This window comes from Eubalaena glacialis, chromosome 3 (assembly GCF_028564815.1).
Source record: "Eubalaena glacialis isolate mEubGla1 chromosome 3, mEubGla1.1.hap2.+ XY, whole genome shotgun sequence".
NCBI classification, from domain to species: domain Eukaryota; kingdom Metazoa; phylum Chordata; class Mammalia; order Artiodactyla; family Balaenidae; genus Eubalaena; species Eubalaena glacialis.
In genome coordinates, this window is record NC_083718.1 from 114,209,773 (window position 1) to 114,236,270 (window position 26,498).

The 26,498-nt window shown below is 40.5% G+C and overlaps 1 protein-coding gene across 9 annotated transcripts in view; it reads left to right on the forward strand.

The window, feature by feature from the left end:
* The window catches only part of TGFBR3 (transforming growth factor beta receptor 3), a 198,254-nt gene that overhangs the window by 98,281 nt on the left and 73,475 nt on the right, over window positions 1-26,498 (forward strand). For 8 of the 9 annotated variants that reach the window (XM_061183899.1, XM_061183898.1, XM_061183896.1 and 5 more), the window contains exon 4: window positions 26,044-26,181. In XM_061183899.1, the coding sequence (XP_061039882.1) occupies window positions 26,044-26,181 (138 nt within the window). Of the gene's footprint in view, window positions 1-4,217; window positions 4,458-26,043; window positions 26,182-26,498 lie in introns of those variants that run through there. The other variant, XM_061183905.1, reaches the window with a different exon arrangement.

The window sequence follows — 26,498 nt, forward strand, 5'->3', positions numbered from 1 at the left end:
CCTACTTTCATATGGGTTGAAGATTCCACCCTTTTTTCCCTTATCACCCCTGGTTGTTAAGATAGTGAGAAACTCAGTGAAATGGTAATCTTACCATTGTGCACAAGTATTTCTCTGAAAAGATCTTTTTTGTTCAGTTTTAATGCTGTTAATATCTAATTCCCAGTGTTTTAGTTGGAAGCTGTTCAAATTTCCCAATTCATAAAATCTTTCAAAGCCTACTCCAAGTTACTTTTTCTTGATTCAGTTCTCCTCCTTTTTGCATTAAAAAAAAGCCTATTTCCAAGTAGGGAAATGACCTATGTTTATTAGAGACCAGAATGATATGGACCCCTGATTTGCTGTGAGTTTTTTTGATGTTTTTGGAGCAGTGTACAAGGGTAATTTTTAGTCCTCTTTTTGCCATGTGTTCTTATACGCATTTCCTAAACACTTTCCCTGGCTTGGTACTATTACTGTGTATATGTCCTACATGTGTTTCCTATTTTTGATGACTCATACTTACGGTACTCATAAAGATTTATCCTTTATCTTGGCTCTGAGTAATGAGCATACTTGTACATTTCCAGCAGAGATGTGAGTTGGGACTTTTGCATTTAATCCTGTAGGATAGGCCTCTTGAAGGCATAGTGCAGGAAGCATGACATATTCATCTAAGGTTCTACTCACTTCTCCTGCCTAAGGAAACAGTCAACTCAGTTTTTGTGAATTTATTAATTTGTGCTTTCCACGTTTTCTTTTCCCTTTGCCCCTTTTAGCCATTTTACTGCTTATGAGTGAGACCACCAGAGGGTGACTAGATGGAACAAATGTGCTACTCCTTTTCCCTGCTGGTAACTATGTTAAAGAGTTTGGTGGTGGAAGAAATGGAAATCATTAAACTGAAATGATATCTGTATTACATGTGGCAGCAAACATCCGGGGGGGGGCCTTCTTGGGTTCAGATAAACACTTAGACCCAAGAGATTATCACAGGCCACAGGTAGCTTCAGTCTGTTAAAGGATATAGGGTAGGGGCTGCAGCTTGGAGCAGGGCAGCATGGCCTTCCTCTTTTGTTTGATGCTTGCGGCTATATACATATGAGTTCATACAGCCATCTGGAGTGCTCCAACTGATGGCTCAAATGCTAGATCTACGTGGTGTGTGTGTGTGTGTGTGTGTGTGTGTTCTGGTTTAGAAGACTCATACTTCCCAGGAGCTAATAGGCAACTATGCTCTATAGGAATAGTTTCCATGATGTCCATGAAAAACATGCCTGGTTTACAGGAGTCTCTGCTCTCAGGGAAGCCTCCAAATATCTCTTCTTATCAGATATTTAAAAATTTTCCAATCCCCATACAATTTACCAATCCCAGGGGTAATTTTTATTATAAGCAAGTGGCCTTTTATTATAGTTGACATATTGTTTTAGATTACCAGGGTTATAGAGATAAGAGAGTTAACAGAAGATCAAATTCTCACGTGAAAAAGGGATAAACTTTGCCAACTCTTTGTCCATTGTGGATTTTATTATTTTTCTTATTATATGTATTCCTGACTCTGGTAGGCTAAATAATGGCTCCCAAAGATATGCTCACATCCTAATCCCCAAAACTTGTGAATGTTACTATATGAATATTCTGTGGAAAAAGTCTTTACCGATGTGATTAATTGAAGGATTTTGAGGTGAGATTCTCCTGGATTAGCTGGGTGGCCTCTGAATGCAATCATGTGTCCTTTTAAGACAGAGATTTGATGTAGACAGAAGAGGAGAAGGCCACGTGACTGTGGAGGCGGAGATTGGAGTGACGGGGCCACAAGCCAAGGAATGCCAACAGCCATGAGAAGCTGGAAGAAGCAAGGAACGGATTCTCTCTTAGAGCCTCTGGAGACTCTGGTGTCTCTGCTGACACCTTGATTTTGGCTCAGTAACACTGATTTTGGACGTCTGGCCTTCAGAAGTATAGGAGAATAATTTCCTGTTGTTTTAAGCCACCAGGTTTTTAGTAATGTGTTACAGCAGCCACAGGAAACGAATACACTCACTCCCCATCTCACCTTAGTTTGGGGGATTATCTTGAGTTCCATGCAGCCCTCCTGTCCCCATTTTGTTCACAGCTTGTGTTCTCCATCTCTGTAAAGGACTCTACTACCCGGTTGCCAAGGCCAGAATCCTTGGCATCATCCATGATTTCCTGTGTTTTCTCGGATGTCACGCCCAATCCCATCTATTCTACCATAGAAATATATTCTGAATCCGCCCACCTTTGGCCCCCCACTCTCCCACCCTTGCTACCCGCCCCCATCTTTGGTCTGAGCCACCATCACATCTTTACTTGAGGTGCAGTGGACCCCTAACCCAGGTCCCTGAAGAGGGCAGGGTCTGGAGGTAGACTGTCTGTGTTGGAAGCCTGGTTCCACTGTTTATGAGCTGAATTTGGGCAAGTTATTTAACTTCTCTATGCCTCATTTTCCCTCTATGGGGATAAGAATAGTATCTACTTCAGAAGTTGCTCTGACAATTAAATAGTTAAAATAGGACAAGTGCTTAGAACAGTGCTTGGAATAAATGTCAGCTACTATTATTATTAGCTAGTAAAAATCTATTCTCCACATAGCAGCTTGAATAATCCTTTAAAAACTTAAGTCTAATCACAAAATTCACCAGTGCAAACGTCCTGCAGTGGCTTCCCACTACATTTAGAGTAAAATCCCCAATCCCCAGTGTAACTCTCACCCCCTCTCCCATCACTCTCACTGTTTTCACGATACTGCAGTTGTTGGCCCAGATGTCTTTCAAAGGTGCAGAGCATGTTCCTGCCTCTCATCCTTTGCCTGGAGCACTTCCTGCATTTATTCACAGGCCTTGTTCCTTCCCTTCCTCCGGTCCCTGCCCAGCCATTACCTCTACAGAGAGGCCTTCACAGACCACCCCATTTAAAATAACCATATCCCCTTGCCCCCACTGTCTCCAAACCCTGTTTTACTTTTTAAAAATAACTCATATCACCACCTGATATTTATATTTAGATGTGTTTATTGTCTGTCCCTTGCATTAGAACATCCATGAGATGTTTTACTTTGTGCACTATCTCCAGTAGTTAGAACATACCCAGCACATAGTAAGCATTCAATAAATATATGTGAAATAAATACTTGAATGCACAAGTGAATATGTTGATTGTAGCAGTTTAGCTTTATTCAATGGACTGAGTTAGAAATTTTTTATTTGGAAATTCCTTATATTAATTATATTTTCTGCAATGTTTGGTTATTGATATTGGTATGTATGGTTCAGTCCTAATGTTTTTTGTGTTTTGGGGGGGTCACTGCTCGGCTTGTGGGATCTTACTTCCCCAACCAGGGATTGAACCTGGGCCACTGCAGTGAAAGCACTGAGTCCTAACCGCTGGACCACGAGGGAACTCCCTAAAGTAATGTTTCTTAATCCAGGTTTCAAGGTGTAGAAAATAGATTACTGGATTGTGCATCTTAATAAATGATTGGTTCTTCATTTATCAAGATTCTATTTAAACCTGAGCAAATCTGTAGACCCATGTGAGTCAGTTTCTTCATTTGTCGATATGAAGAGGTTGGGAAGATTGAGATCTAATATTTCTTTCAGTGTTATTGTTTTTTTGAGTCTACATTGAGAGTTTAAGGCATATATTTTTTTAATACATTAGTCCAGGCCTCCAAATAAAAAACAGCATAACTTGCATTTAGTGAAAAATACCCATTGAAAAGTAGAATTGAAAGTGTTTCTGGAATTGTTAAGCTAGAAAATAGCCTTAAAGAAACCCTCAGCATACAGTGGGTTAGGAACCACCTAAAAGCTGAAATGTAAACGAATGATATCTTTTCTTACGTGTTTTTTAAAAAACCCGTATTAAGTAGGATTTCCAGATCCGGGGGCCAATCTGGCCTCCAAATACTTGGGAAAATGCTCTTCAGTTTCACTGCTTAGATTTTACTGCCTTGCACAGTAGAAATTTCATGATTTCCCAAACAGCTCACTGTTTCATCAGGACAGAGTACACGCAAAGAATCTTTCTCCCTCTCTCTTTCATTTATTGAAATACAGAAGATTAGAGGAACGAATCATTTCAGTTTGCTCCAGCGAAGGCCCCTCCCCACGTAATTAGAACCAGCCAGCTGCACAGCCATGGGCCGCCGACTCCGCGCGCTGTCGCCCAGCGCGAAGCATGGTGGGAGGGAGGAGGGCCGCAGCCCGCGGGGCTCGGGCTTCGCAGGGCGGACCCCGGCAAAGAACACCACCTGTGAACAGAGAGGACAGAGACGTAGAAACATATTATTGCCCTAACCATACATGACAGAAACGGAACCAAGTAGATTTAATCAACTGCAGCTGGGCGGAGATAAACACACAAGTGCTAAGGAATCAGGCGTGTTGGAAGGAGCTGGGACTGGGGAGGCGCGTTGCTGGAGTAATTGGAGCCGGGTGTGCTACTTGGAGGTGAGAATTTGGAGAGGTTTGAAATAGGGATGTGGTTTGGCTGAGGGCTAGAGGCAGCGTTTTCCAAGACTAGGGGAGGAGGCTGGTAAATAAAACAGAGCCGAATTGAGGAGTAGGAACCAAGTTAGGACAGCAAGTACCTTGGCAGCTGTGAAAGCTTGTGTCTGATGGCCTTGACGGTTGGTGTTTACGGTGGGAGAATGGGTGCCCAGCTGTACTGATGCAGGTTTTCAAAGCCAGATGAATTGGTTCAATCTTTAACGCTGGAAGGGGAAATTTAGGTAGACCTCTAAAGATAAATGTTTGTCCCCAAACTTCCCAGCCACAGATTGAGACAAACCTCTAGCTTTACCTCATCCAGTGACTTCAGCTGCCTTGGAAGGAGTTCATGGCTTTAGCACTTCCTGTGTTCCTGTTTCTCTGGAAGGCATACTCCAGGATGGAAAGGCAGGCGATATAGTTTCTGTTCAGAAATTTGGGGTCTCCTTAGAGCAGATGTGGTGTTGGGGTCAAGCGTGGAATGAATGTGGTATTCTCAGGACTGTTTCTTGTTAGATTCTGAACACAATTCCCCCAAATTGCAATGAAATTTGGAGAGCAAGACTTGAGCCTGCCCAGCTTAGCTTTACCTGAACAGGAAAAACTGGTGAAGATGATCGATCGCATTTGTGCTGCTTGTGCGCTGTCTTTCGGACCTCGTCTTTGATGAGACCGGAATCCCAAAGGTTGAGGGGAAAGCTGGGGAATGGCAGAAGAGCCGCTAGTTATTTATTGGGAATCTCAGGGTCGTGTATGCGGCTGTAATCAGTTTGTCATCCAGCTTCAAAATCCAGGGACCTGTAGGCAGGAGGTAACGGTACCACGTTGATCGGAGCCACAAACATTGGTAAACTGCTTCCTCAGAGGCTTAAGAAAACTGGCATTCTGGTCAATCTCATCAACACCCTTGCAAGGGAGTCATTCGCACTAGTTTACAGAGATAGAAATTGAGGCTGAGAGAAGTTAAATATTCTCCCCGAGGTCATGAGCTAGGAAGTAGTTGGTAGAGCCCAAGCTTGGATGTGCAGCATACATCTCCTATAGATGGGGTCGATGTGCAGTGAGTGGCTGTGGGCAAGGTGGGCTCTCCCAAGGTTTAGACATTTGTTTGATCATTAAATCAGTGTTTATTAAGCACCTGTTACTAGGCAGTCCTGACACCCCTTGAGAATTTGCCAAAGGTAGCAAAGATAGAGTGGGTAGCAAGTTCTCCCCCTGTTCCTGCTCCCGTTTAGGTGATCTCAGCCTCCTTGCTCTTCTTAACCGTGGGCTTAAGTATTGCTCCCACTGTTGTTTGTTAACTTTAATCATATTGGAGGTCTTTGAGCTGCAATAAAATAGCCATCTGGTAAGAATTACATGTGACTAGCTGGGTTGTTATCTATAGGTTAAGCGCTTAGAAAGAGGGGCAGGTTGGGATGTACTGTTACTCCCGATAGCTCTGTTCTATACAAACAACTTTCTTTACTGGATTATCTGTGCCAAAATATTACCAAATAGCTTGGAAACAGGTTGGTGTTTTACCCTTTAGGGGGAAAAAAAAAAAAAAAGACCATGGAGTTGAATTTGGAAAGGAATCTTGGAAAATATTTCAGTAAAACAATGTATCATTCACATGCCCCAAAATTCAGCACTGCAAGGCTCCTGCTGGCAGAATAAGGTGAACTTTGAGATATATTATGGCTTGATCTTGAATTCTTGCATATCTGGAGTAGGCTGAAAGTTGGTTATTTTTGTTTTCTTGGCAATGACGTTTTGTAAGAAATGCCTGTGAGATATGGTTTAGATAGATGCCAACAGGGTTTCTGGTAACTTTCTATATCTACAGCCACCTTCTTTGCCCTTCATTTTATAAAAACATAAATGGAAGGGTTTCCCAGCACCATGTCGTGGAGTCACCCCATATGTTGGTTCATCTTTCCTTTGTCTTTCATACATTCATTCATTTATTCATTCTAAAAATGCGTGAGTGTTTACCATGTATGGGCATTGTTCTAGGACTGGAGATACAGTGGTAAAGCAGGCAGAGTTTCAACGTTTGTAATGCTTACATTGATTTGAACATGAGGTACCCAGGTACTTAAGTGACACGAAGGTGTGGTCGTTCGGGTGGTTAGGAAAGGCTTCCTTGAGGAGGTACACTTGAACAGAGACATTAATGCTGAAAAGGAGTGAACCATGCACAGATCCAAGGGAAGAATAGGGCAGATAAAAGATCTGCTTATGTCAAGGCCCAAAGCTTGGAAGTGACTTGTTGGAGGTGAATGAGAAGGCCGGTGTGGCTGGAATCTAGTGAGCAAGGAGGAAAGCATGGGAGATTGGATTAGTTAGTCAAGGGTCAGATCATATGGTACTTTGCAGGGGGAGAAGTTGTTTCTTGGCATTCCTTATGTTTCTGTGTTCTTATCCAGTGGTTAAAAAGGCTGGCCCTGAACTCTAAAGGTTCAGGGAGACCTTCTTCTCCAGTATCAGAGAATTGGTTCTGTAAGGAGAGACATGGAAAGTTCCACTAGCAGGATAAGTAGAAGCTGGATCGCTGGAACGGATATTTGGGTTCTAGTCCCAATGATGTCATAACCAGCTGTGGAATTTGGGCATGCCATTACGTCTTTGGGCTTCAATTTCCTTTACAATAAATATTTGGAGTAGACTATATCTAAAATCTCCTGTATCACTGAAAGTCAATGATTTTATTATACACAAATTTCATTTTGTGTTTTATCCTCTTCTTTCAGACTTTTTATCAGCGCTGCTTATAGTAACCAAGTCTGTTGGTTCAAAAAGTGGCAGGAAGAAGTAAAGAGTGGGGGGAAAATGAGAGAACTTCATAACTTCACACGTTGGATTCAGAGCTGGCCACGGTCATTGAATGAGTCAATTGTAGTGACTAAGACTTGTTCTCAGCCTAATGATTTATGGTTAACCAAGAGCAACCGTTGTCCTTATTAAGGGGGATTATCCCATCATAATAGTGTTTTTAGAACCTGACAATGTAATAATGTTTGTGTTGACTCCTTTATTTTTAAATCATATTTTGATTTATTGGAAAGATAGAAAATAGAAAAATCTGCCAGTCTTCCTGAAATTTGGTATAAATCATGTAGGTCTCTTATTCAAAAGTATATCTAAAAGAAATTAACAAAACCAAATAAATTAACTTGTTTTAGGACTATAATCTTGTCAACGCTACCTATTTTAAAAGACCCTGTAAATCTTGATCTACCTTTAGGATTAGCCTTGAGTATTTTATGATTTATTTTGCTTCTGCCAAGCATAAAAGACTATAGGGCATACACTGACCCAGAGTTAAAGTGAAAAAAAAAGAAAAGAAAAGAACGAAATTCTCTAAAAATGCTCACATTGGTCTGAAAAGTTTGATAAATTCATTTTGGAATATTTTCAGTTCTTAAAAGAAGAAAAATCTTCTATTTTAATCTCTTGCATTCACTTTGGCAGATTCAACTAAACTTTTGTCAATCTTTCCTTTTAATTGAGTACACAAATCATTTAGTGTGACCTGGCATTTGTGAGTTGATGACTCAGTCACATCAGCCCATTCTTTTTCATCAGCTACGTCTATTCCTAGGGATCTGCCTTGAAGACTGTTACTGACTCCACCAGTTGCTCAAAGAACGGTAGGCTTTGGTTTAGCCCCTTCATTTATGGGGAAACTGAATCCCAAAGTTCTTAGGCAGAACTTTTTTTCCTTAAATGAGTGATATGTCCAGAATCTTACACTAGGAAAAAGACAAGTTTGGGAAGTACCAGTGTTTGTGGTTTATAATGAAAGTTACTTTTCTCTGTTTCTCAGGCAAGGGTAATTAACTTCCCCCCAAGGGCAGACAATAAATCATTTTCTGTAAATCAGACAATCTCATCTTCATTCCAAAATTGCTAACCAACCGTTTACTTGCTTTCTCTTGTGAAAAGAATACTGTATGAGAGATTATGACCCAAATTTGTTTCAGGTGTGTACTGGAAATATTGGAAACTTATTGTTAGGTCTTGCCAGGATTTAGGAGGGCATCTCAAGAAGACATTCCTAGGGTGGAGAATGGAGACTTGTTTTCACTTTAGGGGTAGTAAAGTAGAGGGAGCAAATGAGCTGGTTCATTTCTTAGACAGTAGAGAACTAAGGGTGGGATTTAAAGATTTTTGCATAGAATATTATCATCAGGACTGAATTACCAGGCCCGTGAGTTATTCCTTGTAAAAATGCTCAAGGCTAGTAACTCATAGTAGTTGCCTGGTTTATTCATTTTTTGTGGTTAAAACATATCCCAAACTCAACAAGTGTTTATTGAGGTCCTGTGAGCTGGGGACAAAGCCAGGGAACAAACTCCTCAGGTCTGGGAGACTTGGGGTTGAGGATTAAGATTTAATTTTCTCCCCTTGTGAGATACTCCTTGGTAATTCCTTAATAATGATACCGTATAATACTTGGAATGGGATCCTATACAAAATGGGATTAAAAGAATTTTCTGTTACTGACATATATTCTGTTGGGCAAAAAAGTGAAGTGATTGAAGGGGATTTAATAAATTAATGTACTAATGTGATTAACTAAGTCATACTTGATATGCCAAAAGTTGACGTACCCATTATTTATCAGGAGGCAAGCCATGGTCACATCTCAGTGAATTATATTACATGCTATTCTTTCAATTGCCTTCACTGATTAGTTAAGCTTGGGTTTCACGGCCCATTGAGATCTGGCCCAAGTCTACCTTTCCAACTTTATTTCTCTATATTCTTTTGTATATTTCCTCAGCTCTATCTGAATTAAATGTTCCCCAGACCTACTCACGCTGCCTTCCCTGTCTTGACATTTCTCTCGAGGCTCTCCCTGCCCTCCTTCCTGCCCTCTCCCCTTAGTTCTGCCTGTTCTGCCCTTTCACTCTCAGGGCCTAGCAACAGCGCCCCCTTTCTGCTCCCCTGGACACATTTACATTTGAGCATCTTGCTCAAACCCCAGAACTTGTGCAAGTGGACCTCCCCTTCACGATAGATTCAGGAAGCAGCACTATACGTGGGATGCATCTAGAGAAGAGGAATGTGATGTGTGTGTACACATCACATTGTTCTAATCAAATTTCTAAATGTTCTGTTCAGGGTAATTCGAGTTACAGATTTCTCCCTACCAATAAATTTTTTTTTTTTATTAATGCATTGTGTACTACCAATATAATTGAGGTTCTGAGAATTTCTTCCATAAATTATTGCTAATGGGAATAATGGTATATTTTTCTTACCTAACTTTTGAGGATGCTGTAAGGCTACGCAGGTGTATCACTTTGAGTTCCTTAAAATAAAAATGTTCTGTATATTAAAGCTATCATAAACATAGTTAATAATTAACTTTAATCATGTTAATAAAAATTGAAGGCTTTTATAAATCCATGAAGAAATACTCTGTAGTTGCTGCTTCTATGTGGTACAGATATAATATACTATATCCTTATTCTTATATAGTTTCTTATTTGCTATTTAAATTATAGCATAGATTGATGGTAGTAGATCAGAGACCCTAGAACAGGTCATTTTCTCCCTTAGTGTTAAATAAGGTTTAGATAATTTTTCCTTAAATTTATAGGAATTAGTCCAGGTAAGGTCAGTATGGAATAAAGTCTGTTTAAGATTTTATCAGAAAAATCACCTTCTCTCTTTCTCTCTCTCTCTTTTTTTTTTTAAATCCAGGGTTGGGATCAACAGCTGTTCTAGCATGGGCAGGGTAACTTGATATAATGGCATACATTTTTACCCTGGTCTGCTCTTAGAGCAAATTTGAAATGGTTGTTTTGGAAAATGTGCTATGAATTTATCTCTAGACCTTCGCACCAGAGCAGTTAGTTCAGCCTAGCAAAACCTTGGCACTTGATGTGCATCTTTCATAACAGAACTTTGATGCTGTGACTTGATGCCTTGAAATCAGCACAACAAAATGGTGCTCGGAGAGCAGTGTTTACTTTGATCACTTTTCAACTTCTGTGCCCCAGCCTTTCACGCAGTACAAATTGCTTTACCAGAGTTATGGGGCTGAAGCCCATGGACTGTTTTTGTAGTCTGGTTGCTGTGGTGATTCTTAGTCTTCCATGAAACTCCATCTCCAGGGAAACAGAAACCTTTGCAGCTGTCTCAACCTTTTTGGTATTGTATCCGGTGGAGGTCTTCACCAAGCTCCGTAGCAAGCCTGAGAGTGGTTGATTTGTGTCAGCGTAAACAAATATGTGGAAACAGGACATCTCATTCAGTACATGTTGTATTTCAAAACAAATAGCTCCCCTATCCTTCTCCCAAATCATATGGGGACTTTGAAGTATCTCCAAGTCCTGCTGAAGCCAGAGTTTAGTGAGCCATCGAGATGTTGTTGGTCATGATAATGATACGAGTAAGAGCTTTGGGAGAATGACTGATGAAGTTTGTAGAGTTGCCAGGTGGGGAAGAAAGTGGTGGCAAAGGAGAAGCTTAATGGGGCTTGTGTGTGCCCAGACAGGAGAAGCTGGTTAAGGAAGAGAGGCAGGCTGAGTCTAAGGATGTCAGCAGTTTGATGTTTAGGGAACAGTGAGAAAAAATGTTTTGACTTTAAACTTCAGTGGAGAACAATAAAGACAAAACCTTCCTTCCATAGGAACCAAGGGAATGGAGAAAAATTGCCATGATTTTAGAGGGTAGAAGTAATAATAGTGAACACTTAAAGAACACTTACTGGGACTTCGCTGGTGGCGGAGTGGTTAAGAATCCGCCTGCCAATGCAGGGGACACGGGTTCGAGCCCTGGTCCAGGAAGATCCCACATCCCGCGGAGCAACTAAGCCCGTGCGCCACAACTACTGAGCCTGCGCTGTAGAACCCCTGAGCCACAACTACTGAAGCCCCTGCGCCTAGAGCCCGTGCTCTGCAGCAAGAGAAACCACCACAATGAGAAGCCTGTGCGCCGCAACTAGAGAAAGCCCGCAGCAATAATGACGCAACGCAGGCATAAATAAATAAATAAATAATAAATTTTTTAAAAAAAAGAAAGAGCACTTACTATATGTGCCAGTCACCGTTCTAAGTGTTTTACGCATATGGCATGTTTAATCCTTTGACATTTGATGGAATAAGCACAAGTATTATCCCCATGTTACAATGGATGAAACTGATGCCCATAGAGTCTTAACATGCTCAAGGCCCTAAGGCTGGTAAGTGGAGAGCTGAGAGTCCAACTGGCTCTGACCAGTAGGTCAGAGCTCTTAACCAGTATGTCAAGCTGTCTGTAATTTAGGAAGGAAGGCAGAATGACCCAAAGGATTGGATTACAGGAGACACTGACCAACTTGGAAGAAAATGTAGATCTTGGAAGAAATTAAATTATGCTCTAAAATGTGCTTATTGATTCATTCATTCGTTCATTCATTCATCATTAAATATTATGTAGTGCCTTCTAAGTGCCAGGTATTAGACTAGGCTCTAAGATATAAGAAGACAAGTCCCACTCCCTCCCCTCAGATAATGTGCATGTTAACTTCATACAAGGCAGCAGGTGCTAGATGCTATAAGAAGGTCAACTGGACATAGGTCAGGAGCATCCACTGGGAAGAGCTTCCTTCTGCCTTCTAGGGCACTGATGACACGAAGCCTTCTTAAAGAGTGTGGTATTTTTCTGTGAGGTGGACAAAATTGATCCCAGGTGAAAATATGAAACTGTAGTTAAATTCAGTATGTTAGTACATACCTCTACCTCTTTCTAAACAGAATTGAGAGGTCTCATTTGATGAGTTTACATATAGTTGGATATAGTTTGCTCTTGAGGATTTCCAAACCACAGAAGAGCAGGATGTCCAATTTGTAAACAGCACTGGCAGGAGAGGGTTCCAGGGTACCAATGGAGAGCACTTTACAAAAAGGAAAGGGTTTGAGAAGGCCTGGGAGATCCATCTTTATAGGAAGAAGTTCCCATGATGCCTCAGGTGATGACTGTGCAAAGTTCCTGAGATATGTTGAGGGCCTGTCTGTAACTAATACATGATTTTTAACTATGGGGCAAGCATGTTACTAGTGCTTTACAAGTATTAACTTATTTATTCCTCGTAATAACTCTAAAAAGTAGGCACTATTCTGTTTTTTAGGTGAAGAAATAGCAGCACAGAGAGGTCAAGCAATTTGCCCAAGGTCATACAGCTAAGGAATTAATAGAGCTGGAATTGAACACAGGGAGTTTGGTGCAAGTGTCCATGCTCTCAATCATTATGCATTGCTGATTAGTCATATTTCACTTTATGGGTCTCATTTTAAGCCATAAAGGTAGTCTGTTAGATGCAAAGGCATTCTTAAGTTTAGCTTGAGGCTAATGTCAGACCCCCTCCTCCCCATGAAACATCTGGTCATCCACTGTTCTAAAAGGGATGATACCTACTTTGCACATCATGCTTTATTTCTCAGGGCTGACTGGGAACCTTCCATAGTAAGTGGATAATTAATAGAAAAAAGAAACAAAAATCGTAGAGTTTAGCTACTTGTTAACTCTGGTTGAAAAGTTTGTTTGCTTAAGAATGTGGAATCTGATGGTGACTTATCAGGTTTCTCTATTTTAAAAACAAAGTTATTTTAGAATATTATCCCTCGAAAATGGGTCTGAAAAATTTAACTTTTCCTCATCTTTCTTTCAGAGAATAATAACATTTCCCTCACACGTTAGAGTTCACAAAGAATTATATTTGTCATAATGTAAATTATTTAACCTTCTCAACTGTCCTATGTGATTGCTCTTAATCTCTTTTAAGGTTAGAGGAGATTTAATTTAATATCTTATGAAGAATAATGGCTTGTTCAAAGCTAGTTCTAATTTTAGAATCTGGGCTTAAAAGCAAGAGACAACAAGCTCCCACAGACTCAAATATACCAAGACATGGACAGATGTGACCTGAACCTACCAGGATAGTATTCTGAACTCTTTATGAGATACTAAAGAACTGTCATCACTTCCCTAATAGGTTTGCTTTATCCTAGTATCATTTTCTTTTGAAATAATTACTGTTGAGAAGTACTCTCAAGTATTTTAATGTATTGCTTACTAAATATATGGACTTTAAAAAACAAATTTAGCAAACTTCTATAGAGAGTAAATGAAATAGGAAGTGGGTGAAGTGATTCTGAAAGTCTTAAGAAGAGTATTCAGTAATGAAGTCATGGAATCCCTAGATTCTAGGATCAGAAGGGGTCTTTGTGGTCATCCAGTTCAGTTTATTTATTTATTTTATTTATTCCTTGTTTGTGAATTTTGTTTCTAAAATATCTCTGGCAAGTGCTCGTCCAACCAATCCAAGTCATTCAGAAAATTGGGAAAGATTGGAAGAAACAAGAAAATTGATCACGTTGACAGATTTTGCCTGTTTCTTTGAAAGAAGTTTAGGTCTGATTTGTCCTGCTTGGGAGCCCCGCCCAGCCAAGTTGCTATTGCCTCTCCCGACCCTTGACATCTTCTCTCCCCACACACCCTGGACATATCTCAGTCTTGGTGTTGTATTCTCACCATCTCTTCACGTGTCTGTCTTCCTCTGGCCTGTGGTGAGCACACTGGGGAAAGATAGGCTGCATCTTACTCATGTTTCTGTTGCCAGTAATTGGCATGGTGCCTGGCGCATCATAGGACTTAATTTATGTTGTTTGAATAAATGAAAAACATGCACAGGAAACATAGTTACTGTCCTAAGCTAGCTTAGTGTGTGCCTTAGCTTTGATCACCTTAGATCTGAAAGCCTGAGGATTGATGTGACCCTTCAGACTTCTAAGATACTCTTGAGTTCCTTGTACTGTCACATGAAGCTCTTTCTAGATAAGATTTGAAACTCAAGACTTGGTCAGGTTCATCCTGTATGAAAGTTCAAATCACATTTTTTTAGGTGTGTGGTAAAAAACATAATATTTACCATTTTAGCCATTTTAAAGTGTACAGTTCAGTGACATTTGTAGATTCACAATGTAGTGCAACCATCACCAGTGTTTTGTTCCAGAACATTTTTGTCACTCCAAAAACAAACTCCATACCAAATAGCAGTCAGTCCCAGCCCTGGAAACTACCTTCTGTCTCTGTGGATTTGCCTGCTCTGGACATTTCATATACATGTAATCATACAACATGTGGCGTTTTGTGTCTGGCTTTTTGCACTTCACATAACGTTTTCAAGGTTCATCTATGTTGTAGTATGTGTCAGTGCTTTACTCTTTTTATTGTCGAATAATATTCCATTATATGGATATACCACATTTTGCTTATTTCAGATCATATTTTTATAGAGAGATTTGTCATTGTGAGTCAGATTTCTTATTTCTGGCCAAATATCATGAATGGCAGAGAATCTTCATTATTATCTACAAGATCCTGGTAATTTTGGAATATTTAAATTTATAATCTGAGCCTGAATGTTTTATAATGCAACACCCCCACCCCTTCTGCTTTTCCCATTTTGGCTCAATTTACTGCTTATTAATGGTATTTTCAAAGGACGAGTCAAAGACAGAATGGTAGACTATAGTAGTTTTGCTGCAGTTGAGAAGTAGAAGACTAGTGGCTGTTGACTTAATAGGCATTTGGGTCTTCCCTGAATTATGAAATAGAGCTTAAGCTGTCTGATTTTGATATCTTTTAGGACCTTCCAGACTTTGGTCAGTATTAGAACATTTCTTTAGAGATGTATGATGGAAGAGTAGCTTGCACTTTCTCTATTTGCATGGGAAACTAAGCCTTTGTAGTACTTTCAAACTCTGTTTAAATACAAGCGCTCCAGCTGTGCATTCCATGTTTAACATACTGAGTAAAATTCAGAGATTATAAGCTTTTTGAAAAGTCATTTTACATATAAAAAAATGAGACTGTATAAAAAGTTAAGACAATATTTACGAATATTAAGGCAGAACCTCATATTTCCTAATGTCAAATAGGGAAAGCAGTTTTAATTATTCACTTAGAAATGAACCGATATTGTTCCCCTTTCTGTTGCTCTGCACATTCACTAATTCCCAGTATTATGACTTGATTCACCAGGGTTTAAATTTGCTGACTACGTGTATGGTGTTGACAGAATTACAGTATCTTCATTATTGGGAAACGAATGACTGTGTATACGTTATATGACTTGAAAATCAAATGGTTTGTGTTTGAATTTATTGATTGATTGATTGATTGCCTGCGTTGGGTCTTCGTTGCTGTGTGCGGGCTTTCTCTAGTTGTGGCGAGCGGGGGCTACTCTTCGTTGTGGTGTGCAAGCTTCTCATTGCTGTGGCTTCTCTTGTTGCAGAGCACGGGCTCTAGGCACGCAGGCTTCAGTAGTTGTGGCACGTGGGCTCAGTAGTTGTGGCTTGTGGGCTCTAGAGCACAGGCTCACGAGTTGTGGTGCACGGGCTTAGTTGCTCCACGGCACGTGGGATCTTCCTGGACCAGGGCTCGAACACGTGTCCCCTGCATTGGCAGGCGGATTCTTAACCACTGTACCACCTGGGAAGTCCTGGTTTGTGTTAGAATTTGCACTTGTTTCATTCTGAGGTGAAATCTATTCCTCGTCCCTGCTATGACACTCAATTCTGATTTACTTGTAAATAAATGTCAAGAGGTTCATTCTTTTTTTTTTTTTTTTTAAATTTTATTTATTTATTTATTTATTTATTTATGGCTGTGTTGGGTCTTCGTTTCTGTGCGAGGGCTTTCTCTAGTTGCGGCGAGCGGGAGCCACTCTTCATTGCGGTGCGCGGGCCTCTCACTATCGCGGTCTCTCTTGTTGCGGAGCACAGGCTCCAGACGCGCAGGCTCAGTAATTGTGGCTCACGGGCCTAGCCGCTCCACGGCATGTGGGATCTTCCCAGACCAGGGCTCGAACCCGTGTCCCCTGCATTGGCAGGCAGATTCTCAACCACTGCGCCACTAGGGAAGCCCCCAAGAGGTTCATTCTTGATCTAAATAAGGAATGTTGTTCAGACTTCTTACAACTTAGTCTTTTGCTTCTTTCTTTTTTTTACTTTTTATTTTCCTTTTTCCTTCAGGTTATTAATTAAGTGCTGAAAGGTTTTTAAGGGTATAATGTAACTATAATGAATTTGTTACCAGGTGTCCACCTCTTTACTGTAGCTTTGTCCCTTTCCAGTTAGAACAAATGTATTGAACTACTTTTAATTCTGCCTGAAGAAAATAGGAAATTTAAACCCTTCAATACTGGCTTTAGGAAGATATGATCCCATCTTAGACACTTATCAACTACAGCATGCCAAGTTCTGTATGCATATTTTGGCAACTTTCCCTCTGCTTTCTGTGATCATAGCTCTTACCCTGAAAACTCATTGCAGGGCTTAGGGAGAACTGATTCTGAGGAGGAAAACAGGCAACAGTACTGAACACTAATGTAAACACTGCAAACTGCATTTGCTCTATTGTGCATTAGGCTGTTCTGACACAGTTCATTGCCTGAATTAAAAGCATTTAAAATTCTATGCCTCTAAGAGATAATAGAACATTTGATCAAAGAAAATAATGCTTTTTCAGGAAAAATGTTCCCAAAACACAGACAGATAACATGTTCTCCCACCTTTGACCTCTGGGTTATTTGTTCTCCCTTTCTCCAGATAGGCCATGTAATGTTGAAACTATAGTTCCTCTAAAAACATTTCCACTTAAAATTATAACCTGGCTGGATGAGACCAGAATACTCTTAGGGGACTGGTACTGTGAATTTCAGGAGTTGTTTTTGTTAGAGCTTTCAGAGGAAACCAGACTTCACATTATTCCCAATGCTACTGTGATCAGAACTTAGTTTCCTTAGAGAGTGATTTGGTCTAATCCACATATCAACTGGGAGGCCCTGGAGCTCAAGGAATGATTGGCTCACACCTCTGCTAATTCTGTGGAATGAAGAAATCCAGAGGAGGGTATATTTCTCCAGATTGCCAGAGCCTTAGCATTCTTGTGGCCCTCTCCACTTCCTGGGTTTATAACTCTAGATGTTACATGGCTGAGATACACTTGATTCACTTGGATTTGAAATGCAACCAACACTATCTTGAGTTCCATAGTGCCTTCGTTCATGAGAACAGTAAGCATTATTAGAGTTTTTGTAGAGGAGATAGAGGAGAACTCACATCAAAGCAATTCAGACAACTTTAGCTGCCCTGTAGACATCACTATTCATAAAAATACTTGTTGACCCATCCCTGTGGAGTTTCACTGACCTCACGGCTTGTGCTGGCCTCCTGTCGTCTTGCTTACAACTCAGTCCCCTTCCTTTCTTCTTTATCTTTCCCTCTTTTCCAGAAGCAAAATAGTTCCTGCCTCTTACTTCTGTAGAGCAGCTCCCCATCAACCCCTATGCCCTATGGCCAACACCCAAGATTAAGAGTGGGGTGGGAAGGTAGGGAGAAAGGAAGAGTCAGACATTCATTCTGTTCTTATGAATAGAATATGAATATTCTTACGAATGAGAGATGTTCATTCTATTCTTAGCATTGCCACTTTCTAGCCGTATACCTTTGGATAAATTATTTATCTCTAAGCACCAATTTCTTCATCTTTAAAATGGGAATAACTAGATAATTATGCAAAGCATCTCTTGATGAGAGTAGTGAGTCTTAATCCAGTAGATGAACCCATGGGACTGCTTATTGTCTTTCTTTGGGAGATGATGGCTATCACTACCGTTGGCACCACTATTCCTACTAACAACAACAATTCCAAGTGTAGTGTTTTTGAACATCCATATCTCAGTAATTACCCCTGTCTAGATTTCTCTTTTGTTCTAGAAAGCTAACACTGTGTGCCCATTCAGAATTCCTTACCAGCTTCAGGTTAATGTACTAGCCCAGGGGAATCCAAATGCCATCTTTTGATGCTTAGAGCATCAAATTAAATTTAATCACTACCTGAACACTGGTGCTAACTTTAAGATGGTGCATAGGCAGCAATCTTTATTGAGATCCGTAACTACAATTGGCAGATGGAAATGATTAATCCAGTACTCAGGTCATGTGGGAATTGGGTTCTTGCTATGCCTACCTTTTAAATTAGCTTCTACTGGTCACCCCATGATTCTCTTTATTACACAGTTCTGTTTACCGTAGTACTGACAAGCAGGCCATCCTGACATCCTATTATTATAGACATATACATGTCAAAGGACTGGCTCACTAAACAGGTAGCAAAAACAATTTCAAGCCCATTGCAAAAAGTAGACATTGAGAGGAAATAAATTGACACGGTACATATTATATGGAGCTTTGATTATCTGTTAGTGTTCAAAACAATAATAAAGTGTTTGGAATCGATCTGTTTATTAAGTGTGACAAAGGAATATGAAAAAATAAAAGCAAACTTCTTTTTCACATTGGTCAATTTGCCAATATTGAGTTCCTTCAATTTGTCTAGAAGTTCAGTTTCTAACACACTTCATTGCCTGAATGAAAATCATTTAAAATTCTATGCCTGTAAAAGATAGTAGAATATTTGGTCAAAATTTTATCTTTGTCATCTACCCCTGAGAAGGTAAACATGCTCCAAAGTTTTCTTCACGTTTCACATATTTGTATTTGCATAACTGTAAAAGATAATAAAAACATTCTGTTTTCTTTGTTTGCCTAGTGTGATTCCCCTAAATGGCATAACTGGTGCTCTGCCCTGTCCTATACACACAACAGAGGATGATAATCAGGGCATTTATTCTCACAAAGCCTGGGCGTGGCCTCAGAATTCTGTCCGACTCACGTTCCAGGCAGCCCCTACCATTTGTTTTGGAAGCACGAGTTGGAATCTGTTTGCTTTTCTTTTTCTTTTTTTTTTTTTTAAAGCAGAATCTGAATCAGTTGGTTTGGGACTGGGCCTGAGATTCTGCATTTTTTTAAACCTTTATTTATTTATTTATGTATGTATGTATGTATGTATGTATGGCTGTGTTGGGTCTTCATTTCTGTGCAAGGGCTTTCTCTAGTTGTGGCAAGTGGGGGCCACTCTTAATCGCGGTGCGCGGGCCTCTCATTATCGCGGCCTCTCTTGTTGCGGAGCACAGGCTCCAGACGCGCAGGCTCAGTAATTGTGGCTCACGGGCCCAGCTGCTCCACGGCATGTGGGATTCCCCCAGACCAGGGCTCGAACCCGTGTCCCCTGCATCGGCAGGCAGATTCTCAACCACTGCGCCACCAGGGAAGCCCCTGTTTGCTTTTCTTAACTGTGTTTTAAAGTTCAAGTAGAACTTGATAGTGAAGTTAATGTTCTCTTTACTAGATGCATCCCCCCATCACTTTATGGCCAGGAGAGTGCAACCATATGACTCCGTAACCATTACTTGAGTCACATTTCATGAATAACTGTTATTGTTGCTTCCTTTTATTCATCTTTCAGAAAACTTGTTGCCTGCTTACTAGATGTCTAGCCCTGTGCTAGACCCAAGGATGCAGAAATGAGTGTGACTTAGTTTCTGCCCTTGAAGAATGCCCTGAGGATTTCACAATGTAAGGCGGGGAGTCAATGGCAAACATCTGACGAGATCATTGCCGTGCCATGTGAAGGTAGAAACAGGAGTGTGGTCTGTGGGAGCGGCGCTGGACCCAAGTCTGCCTGCAGGACAGGGAAGATTTCTCTGGAGGCTGCATTTTGAGCTGGACACACATGTCAGTCCAGCGGCTGGCGGGAGGGTGCTGCAGGCTACAGTCCTGAAGGGCCGTGGTGTGTTACTGACACAGACAGTCCCATTTTCAGATGGCAGAAGCTTAATGCTCCAGGACAATGGGAAAGTGCTTGTTGGTGTTCCCAGACTTGCCATTAGCAGCATCTGTACCTCAGAACATACCCACACCTGGGGTCTCCCCTTTCTCGGCCTCCCTTCCCCATAGTGACTGAGCAGTGGGCTACTCTGGGAAGGCAGGGCCAGGGTCCCTGGAATCCCCTTGCAACTCTCCCAGGACTCCTTTAGAGGGTCATGACCTGTAGTTTCAGAAATACTCTTCTGTTTATATGAGCTCTTGTCCCTCAACCCCCAACCCAAATTTAGTTCCGAGTATTTTTCCAGGGCATTCAAAATATAGAGCAGAGAGGGCAGACTTATTTCTGCATTATATTTCAGTCTTTCATTTTAGGGCTTTTTCCCCCTATTTTATGGTTTTATTAGATTATTTTCAGAGGTTCCCAGGGAATCCTGAATCCTGTCCTTGTTGAGGGGAGGAGGAATTAGTTTTGGAATTGACCGGCTTTGTCCCTCTCATCATGTTAAGTGTTTCAAGAAAAAACCATTGGGCAGGAACTTGATATCATTGGTCATAGCAGTGAAGTCTTTGACCTTAATGCTGCTGAGACCAGGGTGAATGGTCAGCTGACTTCCCGGGTAGCGTAGAGACACTTATGGGGGTTGAGATTCCTTGAATTTGATGCTAACTGATGTTCTAGAAATTCAGAGAAATGTAAAAATAAAATCATATGGAAATTTTTTAAAGTTCCGAATCCACCCCTCTAGAATATTTTAAGGGAATCTTTTTATACCAATTCCCAGATGGCAAAAGACAAGCAGTGGTAAATAAAATGTCAGCTGTAGGGGTTCCTCAGACTGGAATACACTTTAAAACACTGCAAAGCAACTAACTAACTACTGTTCCCCACTCCCAGCAATTGGTTGTGTATTTCAGATGCATCTGGGCCAGATTTGAGTTCCTAAAAGTCCTTTTGCCCAAATGTAAGTGAAATTTGAGTTCTGCTGTGGTTACCCTAGTGTCCTGAAGTAGGTTCATGTCTCACTGTTCGGCTGTGTAAATTATGAGTGCTATGGGACCCAGATTTAGGATGTTTTCAGTTACTGCGAACACTGTTGCTAAATGGATGTCTGCTTACCTCTGAAGAGGGCATAGATATGACTATACACACACCAGGGTGGGAGTTTATGGGTCTTGTTTATAGACACAGTGCTGGAGTGCTTCTCTTATCTGTCTTCATGTAAACTGATTATTGGATCATCCATTTCAGAGCAGTATTTGGTCTGGTTTTAGAGAACAGGAGTCCCTCTGGTAGTGTTTTGGATGACTTCACCGTTTCATGGGTCCGTAGAGGCTCTTACAAGAATCAGAAATGTTGAGCTGGAAATTCACTGACACGTTAGCAAAATTAGACAACTGTTAGACTCTCGTATCAGTTGTTTCGCTCGCTTTTCTTTTGCTTGTTTTAACAAACCCCAGGAGTAGGGAATCTAACTAATAAGAAAATTTTGAAGTCACTGTGGTAGAAATATCTTGCATCTCTACCATGAATCCTGGGAAATTCAAAACAATTTTCATATGGCATCTTTCCATCAAGAGAGTAGGGTGTTTTTTTTTTCTTTTCTTTTCTGTAAGAAAGTACATAATTCATTTAGATAAAGTGATTTACTGAGTTTGCTACAGTGTATAGTTTTTGCTTATCAAAGATAATCTTTGGAGAGCTGAGAGTCTTCACCCAAACAAGGGTCCAGAGAAAACTCTCCCTGTTGTTTTCTGGTGATAATGTGGGCAGGGACATGCTTCCTAAATGGGAGATAGGAAGGTTGTCTTTCCACTCAGAGGCTTTATGCACCTGAGAGTTGATCTTGACTTTCGTTACAACTGTGCTCAGATTCCCCAGAAGAGTACTCAAAAAAGATTTACTTTGAATTTCTTTGTAAAATAGGAGAACTACATTAATTGCATCTAGTAGTTTATTGAAGTGCACAGATAGCCTCAGAAGACCTAATATAAATAGATGTCATGGAACAGATTAAACCAATTAGCTTTTCTTTATTTGGGGGAGGGGTCAGCAGTGCATGAGGAACAGTGTCTACATCTGGGATGTGACAGATCAGATTTACTTGTATTTTCTCACGACATTAGGAAGACTGAACATTCAGCACTGTTTGAGACAAACGTGATTAAAGCTGGAATTCTTGGACAGGACTTTATGGACCACTATATGGTCAAAGTATGGTTTTAAGAAGTCACTGAAACCCCAGAAACTGCATGTGAAAATTTTTTAGTTCTGAGTTGTCATCTATTATGTTCTTTCCCTGAGGGGATGATATCTTAAGACTAGAGGTGTAATTTCTAGTTTAATTACAGGGAGTAATTTTGTTTCTGATTCTGTCATTAGAATTTTCCTACTCTTCTATAATGGATTCTTTAACCTGGGTTAATGGTTACTTAACCTGGGGTTTATGGGCCCTGCAATGGATGTATTTCCCTGACATGGTCAGAAAGTTTTATGTGCATATGGGGTTTTTTGGTGTGTTTGGGGGGCGGCGTTCATAACTTGCCTTAAGTTCTCAAGTGCTCTATGACTCCCAAAGGTTAAGAAAGAAGCCACTAATTTAGAGACTAGTCACTGTTCCCTCATTTGAGATGCAATCCCTTTTGCTCCATTAGCTTCACAGCTACGTGGGTTCAGTTTTGCCCATGGACTAAGTGATGACCCTTATTTTTATGTGTAAATTTGACATAGGGTTGAGAGTCAACTCTTTAAACTATTGTTTGGATTTCCAAGTTGGAAATTACTGAATACTATTTGTATCACTTCTCCACGGGCTATTTCTTTGCTACAGTCTGTCTCACCTCTGGTCTTCAGACCATGATCACTGGACAGTTTACCCAGGGGAAAAAAACTTTAGCAGAACGCTCTTACCTTTGTAACTATAGTCTATCCTGATCTATAATTGGTTCTAAAGAGGATTTTCTTTATTTTTTCCTTCTTTTTTTTTCCTTCTTCTTCTCTTCTTTCCCCCCCCCCCCCCCCGCCCCACCTTCTTCTTTTTTTCAGCCTGAGAGAAATTAGGCACCTTAGCCAGGAATTCTTTCAGAGCTATTACGGGTATGTTCTCCCCACATTTCCGGGGCCTTTTCTACCTTCGTTCTTTTGTTGGTTGTTTTTGGTTGTCCTCTAGTTTCCCTTCAGCAAGATTTATTCAAGTGGAGGAAGGTTGCTGAGGGATTAGGTGAGCAGGTGCTTGGGGGACTCTCTGTTCCTGCCAAATGATCTTTTTAAAAAAGTATTGAGTATTTTTCTTTTAATTTCCCAATCGTCGTGTCAATTCTTCTTTGCCAAATGGTTTTTGGGGCTTTGCCTGGGCCCCATGTGCCAGAGTCGGGGATTCATCTTGGCCAGACACTGCCACATATTGAAGAGGGAACCGATTCCAGGAAAGCTCAGAGAGCCATGGCTCCTAGAAATCTTTCCTTGATGGTATGAGCCAGGCCTCAACACTTTTGACCATCTGGAAAATTTTGGACTTGAGCACCAATATGTGTCTCATACATATTTTTCTTTTCATTTCCTAAGGTTTTTTTTTTAAATTCTTGTTCATTTGAGATATATATTTATTACTATTTTATCTGTGAGCTCCAAGAAGAATCATATGCCTGAGGGCTGCAAAGAAAATCATCCAAAAAAGAGTTGATGTGCCCTCTGTGGGTATACATTGCTATTCTTTGTGCTCAATAAACAGTTTTGGAAAGAATAAATCTGGAAACTTTTCACATACTATAAGTGACAGAGTGTTTCTTTGCAATTTTCAAGTACTCCTGGACAAGTAATGATTTCATCTCTCCTTTCTTCACTCTCCATAGTGTATGCTTTCTGTAGTGTGCCTCTCTCTGTTTAGTTAATGCTGCAGGATGAATCTCTGCCCCTGCTCTGTTTCTACAGCCTCTCCTGTTTATAGTGGCGATCAGTCTGATTATTTCTAGATGTGGACGGCATCTCCAAAATGCTGTGAGGTAGATTCTGTACAATAAAAGAACATGTTAATTTGCTGTAGCTGTACTTGACATCATTGTTCATTAGTACTCTGCTTTTAGTACTATGCTTATGCCAGTATTAAAATGATCCTATGCTTATGCCAATATTAAAATGACTCCCAGCTTACAACAGTTGGAGTCTTGCTCATGTGTTTTTTCACTTTTTGGTAAATTAGCTAACTAAATTCCTTTGAGCCTATTAATCAGATTTAAAAAAAACTTTTTAGGTAACATAAATTTATGAATTTGTTGTGATAAATCCATCATTAAAAAATTATCTACTCTATATCAAGCAGAGTATTAAACGTAAGACATATCTTTGCCTACTGAGTATTTGCAGTCTATTTTGAAAATTAAGACACATACACTCAGTAGCAAATGAATGAGATGGTATTATATACCATAGTGCTAATTATTCATAGAATAAGGTACTTTTGTGGCCTTGAAAAGTAGAGACAAACATCCAGTTGGCATTTACTGAGTGCCTATCGTGCGCTAAAGCATGGATATAGAAAGTTAAGTTTAGTGCCTTATTATCAGTGACTTGAGAGTACACTGTAGTAAGTGACACTGGTGTCATAAGCAGTCTCTGCAATGAAAGGCAGACTTACATTGAGATCAGAGTGAGTCAGCAGCCACTGGGAAGATATCAAGTAAAGTAATCCAGCTTTGAGTGCTCTACCCCTGATGATTGTATAGATTCAGATCATAGATCTAGACCATTTAATCCTCATAAGGATTATGGCTGAGATGTACGATCATTCCCAGTGTATCACTCAGTCTGTGTCCTTTTAGCTAAAGTCCTTTTTTGTTCTTTCCCTCTCTTATCACTCTATGGTGCTCTTTGGTGAGTTCAGTTTGTTTAAATACGTGATTCTTGGGTCTTGCCTCACCCCTCTGTACAGAAAGCCAGTGTGAGACATGCTTATATGAAAGCATCTGTTCAGTATTTCTTTATTCATCCTTTTGCTTTTCTATGTTTGTGTTGACTGACCTTGGGTGATGTGCTCTGGGAGGATGTTGCTGAACCCACTGTTTCCAGATATCCTCACAGGTGCTTTTGGATGATGCTAATGATGACAGTGTAACCTACAGTAGTCCTTGATCTGCTATCAAAACTGGCCACAGTTTTCCTATCCAGACTCATGGTTTTCTTCCCTGTTTTTTCTTTTTTTGGCTCGGGACTGTGTACAATCAGTTTTTATTCTGTGTGTTCTCTATGCTTCATTTCTTTGGAAAATCCCTTCGAGCTAATAGCTGGGATGATGAAAGCACTGGCAGCTCCCCTTGGCAGCCCCTTTCCCTTAGCTTTCGGCACTTTTCTTTGGCAGAACTCACTTAACTTTATAGAGAGAGGTTGGAGTTTACCTGGAAGAGAACAAAGTCATTTCTTTGGTGATCCAGAGGGATGACATGCCCCCAGGTGACTGATTCTGTACTCCAATTTTGAACTTGGTCATTTGACTTGAAGGATAAGGTAGTCCTGAGGGAAGGTAACCTTTATTTTGCCTTTGCCAACTTTGAAAAAAAAAAGTGTTCTGTTTATTTGTATTCTGCCATTACTAGGAGCTGATTCATGTTTTGGTTGAGATTAGTGTGGGTTGAACCACACGATATAGCTAGTTTTTGTAGTTAAAAAATGGTCAAATATTGGCAGTATCATCTAGTTCAACCTAATATATCTAATCCACAGAATCTGAACTAGCTTATAGCTTGTTTCTGTTAATGGTGAACTGTGAAAAAGAATTCCAGATTCTGTGCTAAGTGATTTTAATGGAAAGCCAGTGCTAAGACTTCTCTTTGTTTCTTCCTAGGTTACTCTGCACCTGAATCCCATCTCCTCAGTCTACATTCACCACAAGCCTGTCGTGTTCCTGCTCAACTCCCCACAGCCCCTGGTTTGGCATCTGAAGACAGAGAGACTTGCAATTGGCGTCTCCAGACTTTTCTTGGTAAGTGTTTGAAACCCTCCCAAAGTGATCCTTAGCATAAGGATATAATGACCCTAAAATTTTGCAAGGCTTTTTAAAAGGCTTATTTCATCGAAATAATACCAGAGTCCACAGTGTATTAAATTTGGATTTTGCTGTTAGTGATATTTGGATGGCATCGATAAGCATTCGCAGAAAACAAATACCATTCACATGCCCTCTTCTGTGGATGGAGAGTCCGGTCTCTCTTGCACGATAGAGCTGGATCTGCAGTCATACTTTGTGTGGCCTGAGCTTTGGTCTCAGCTCTGTGACCGCCTCCCCCCATCCCCATAGTA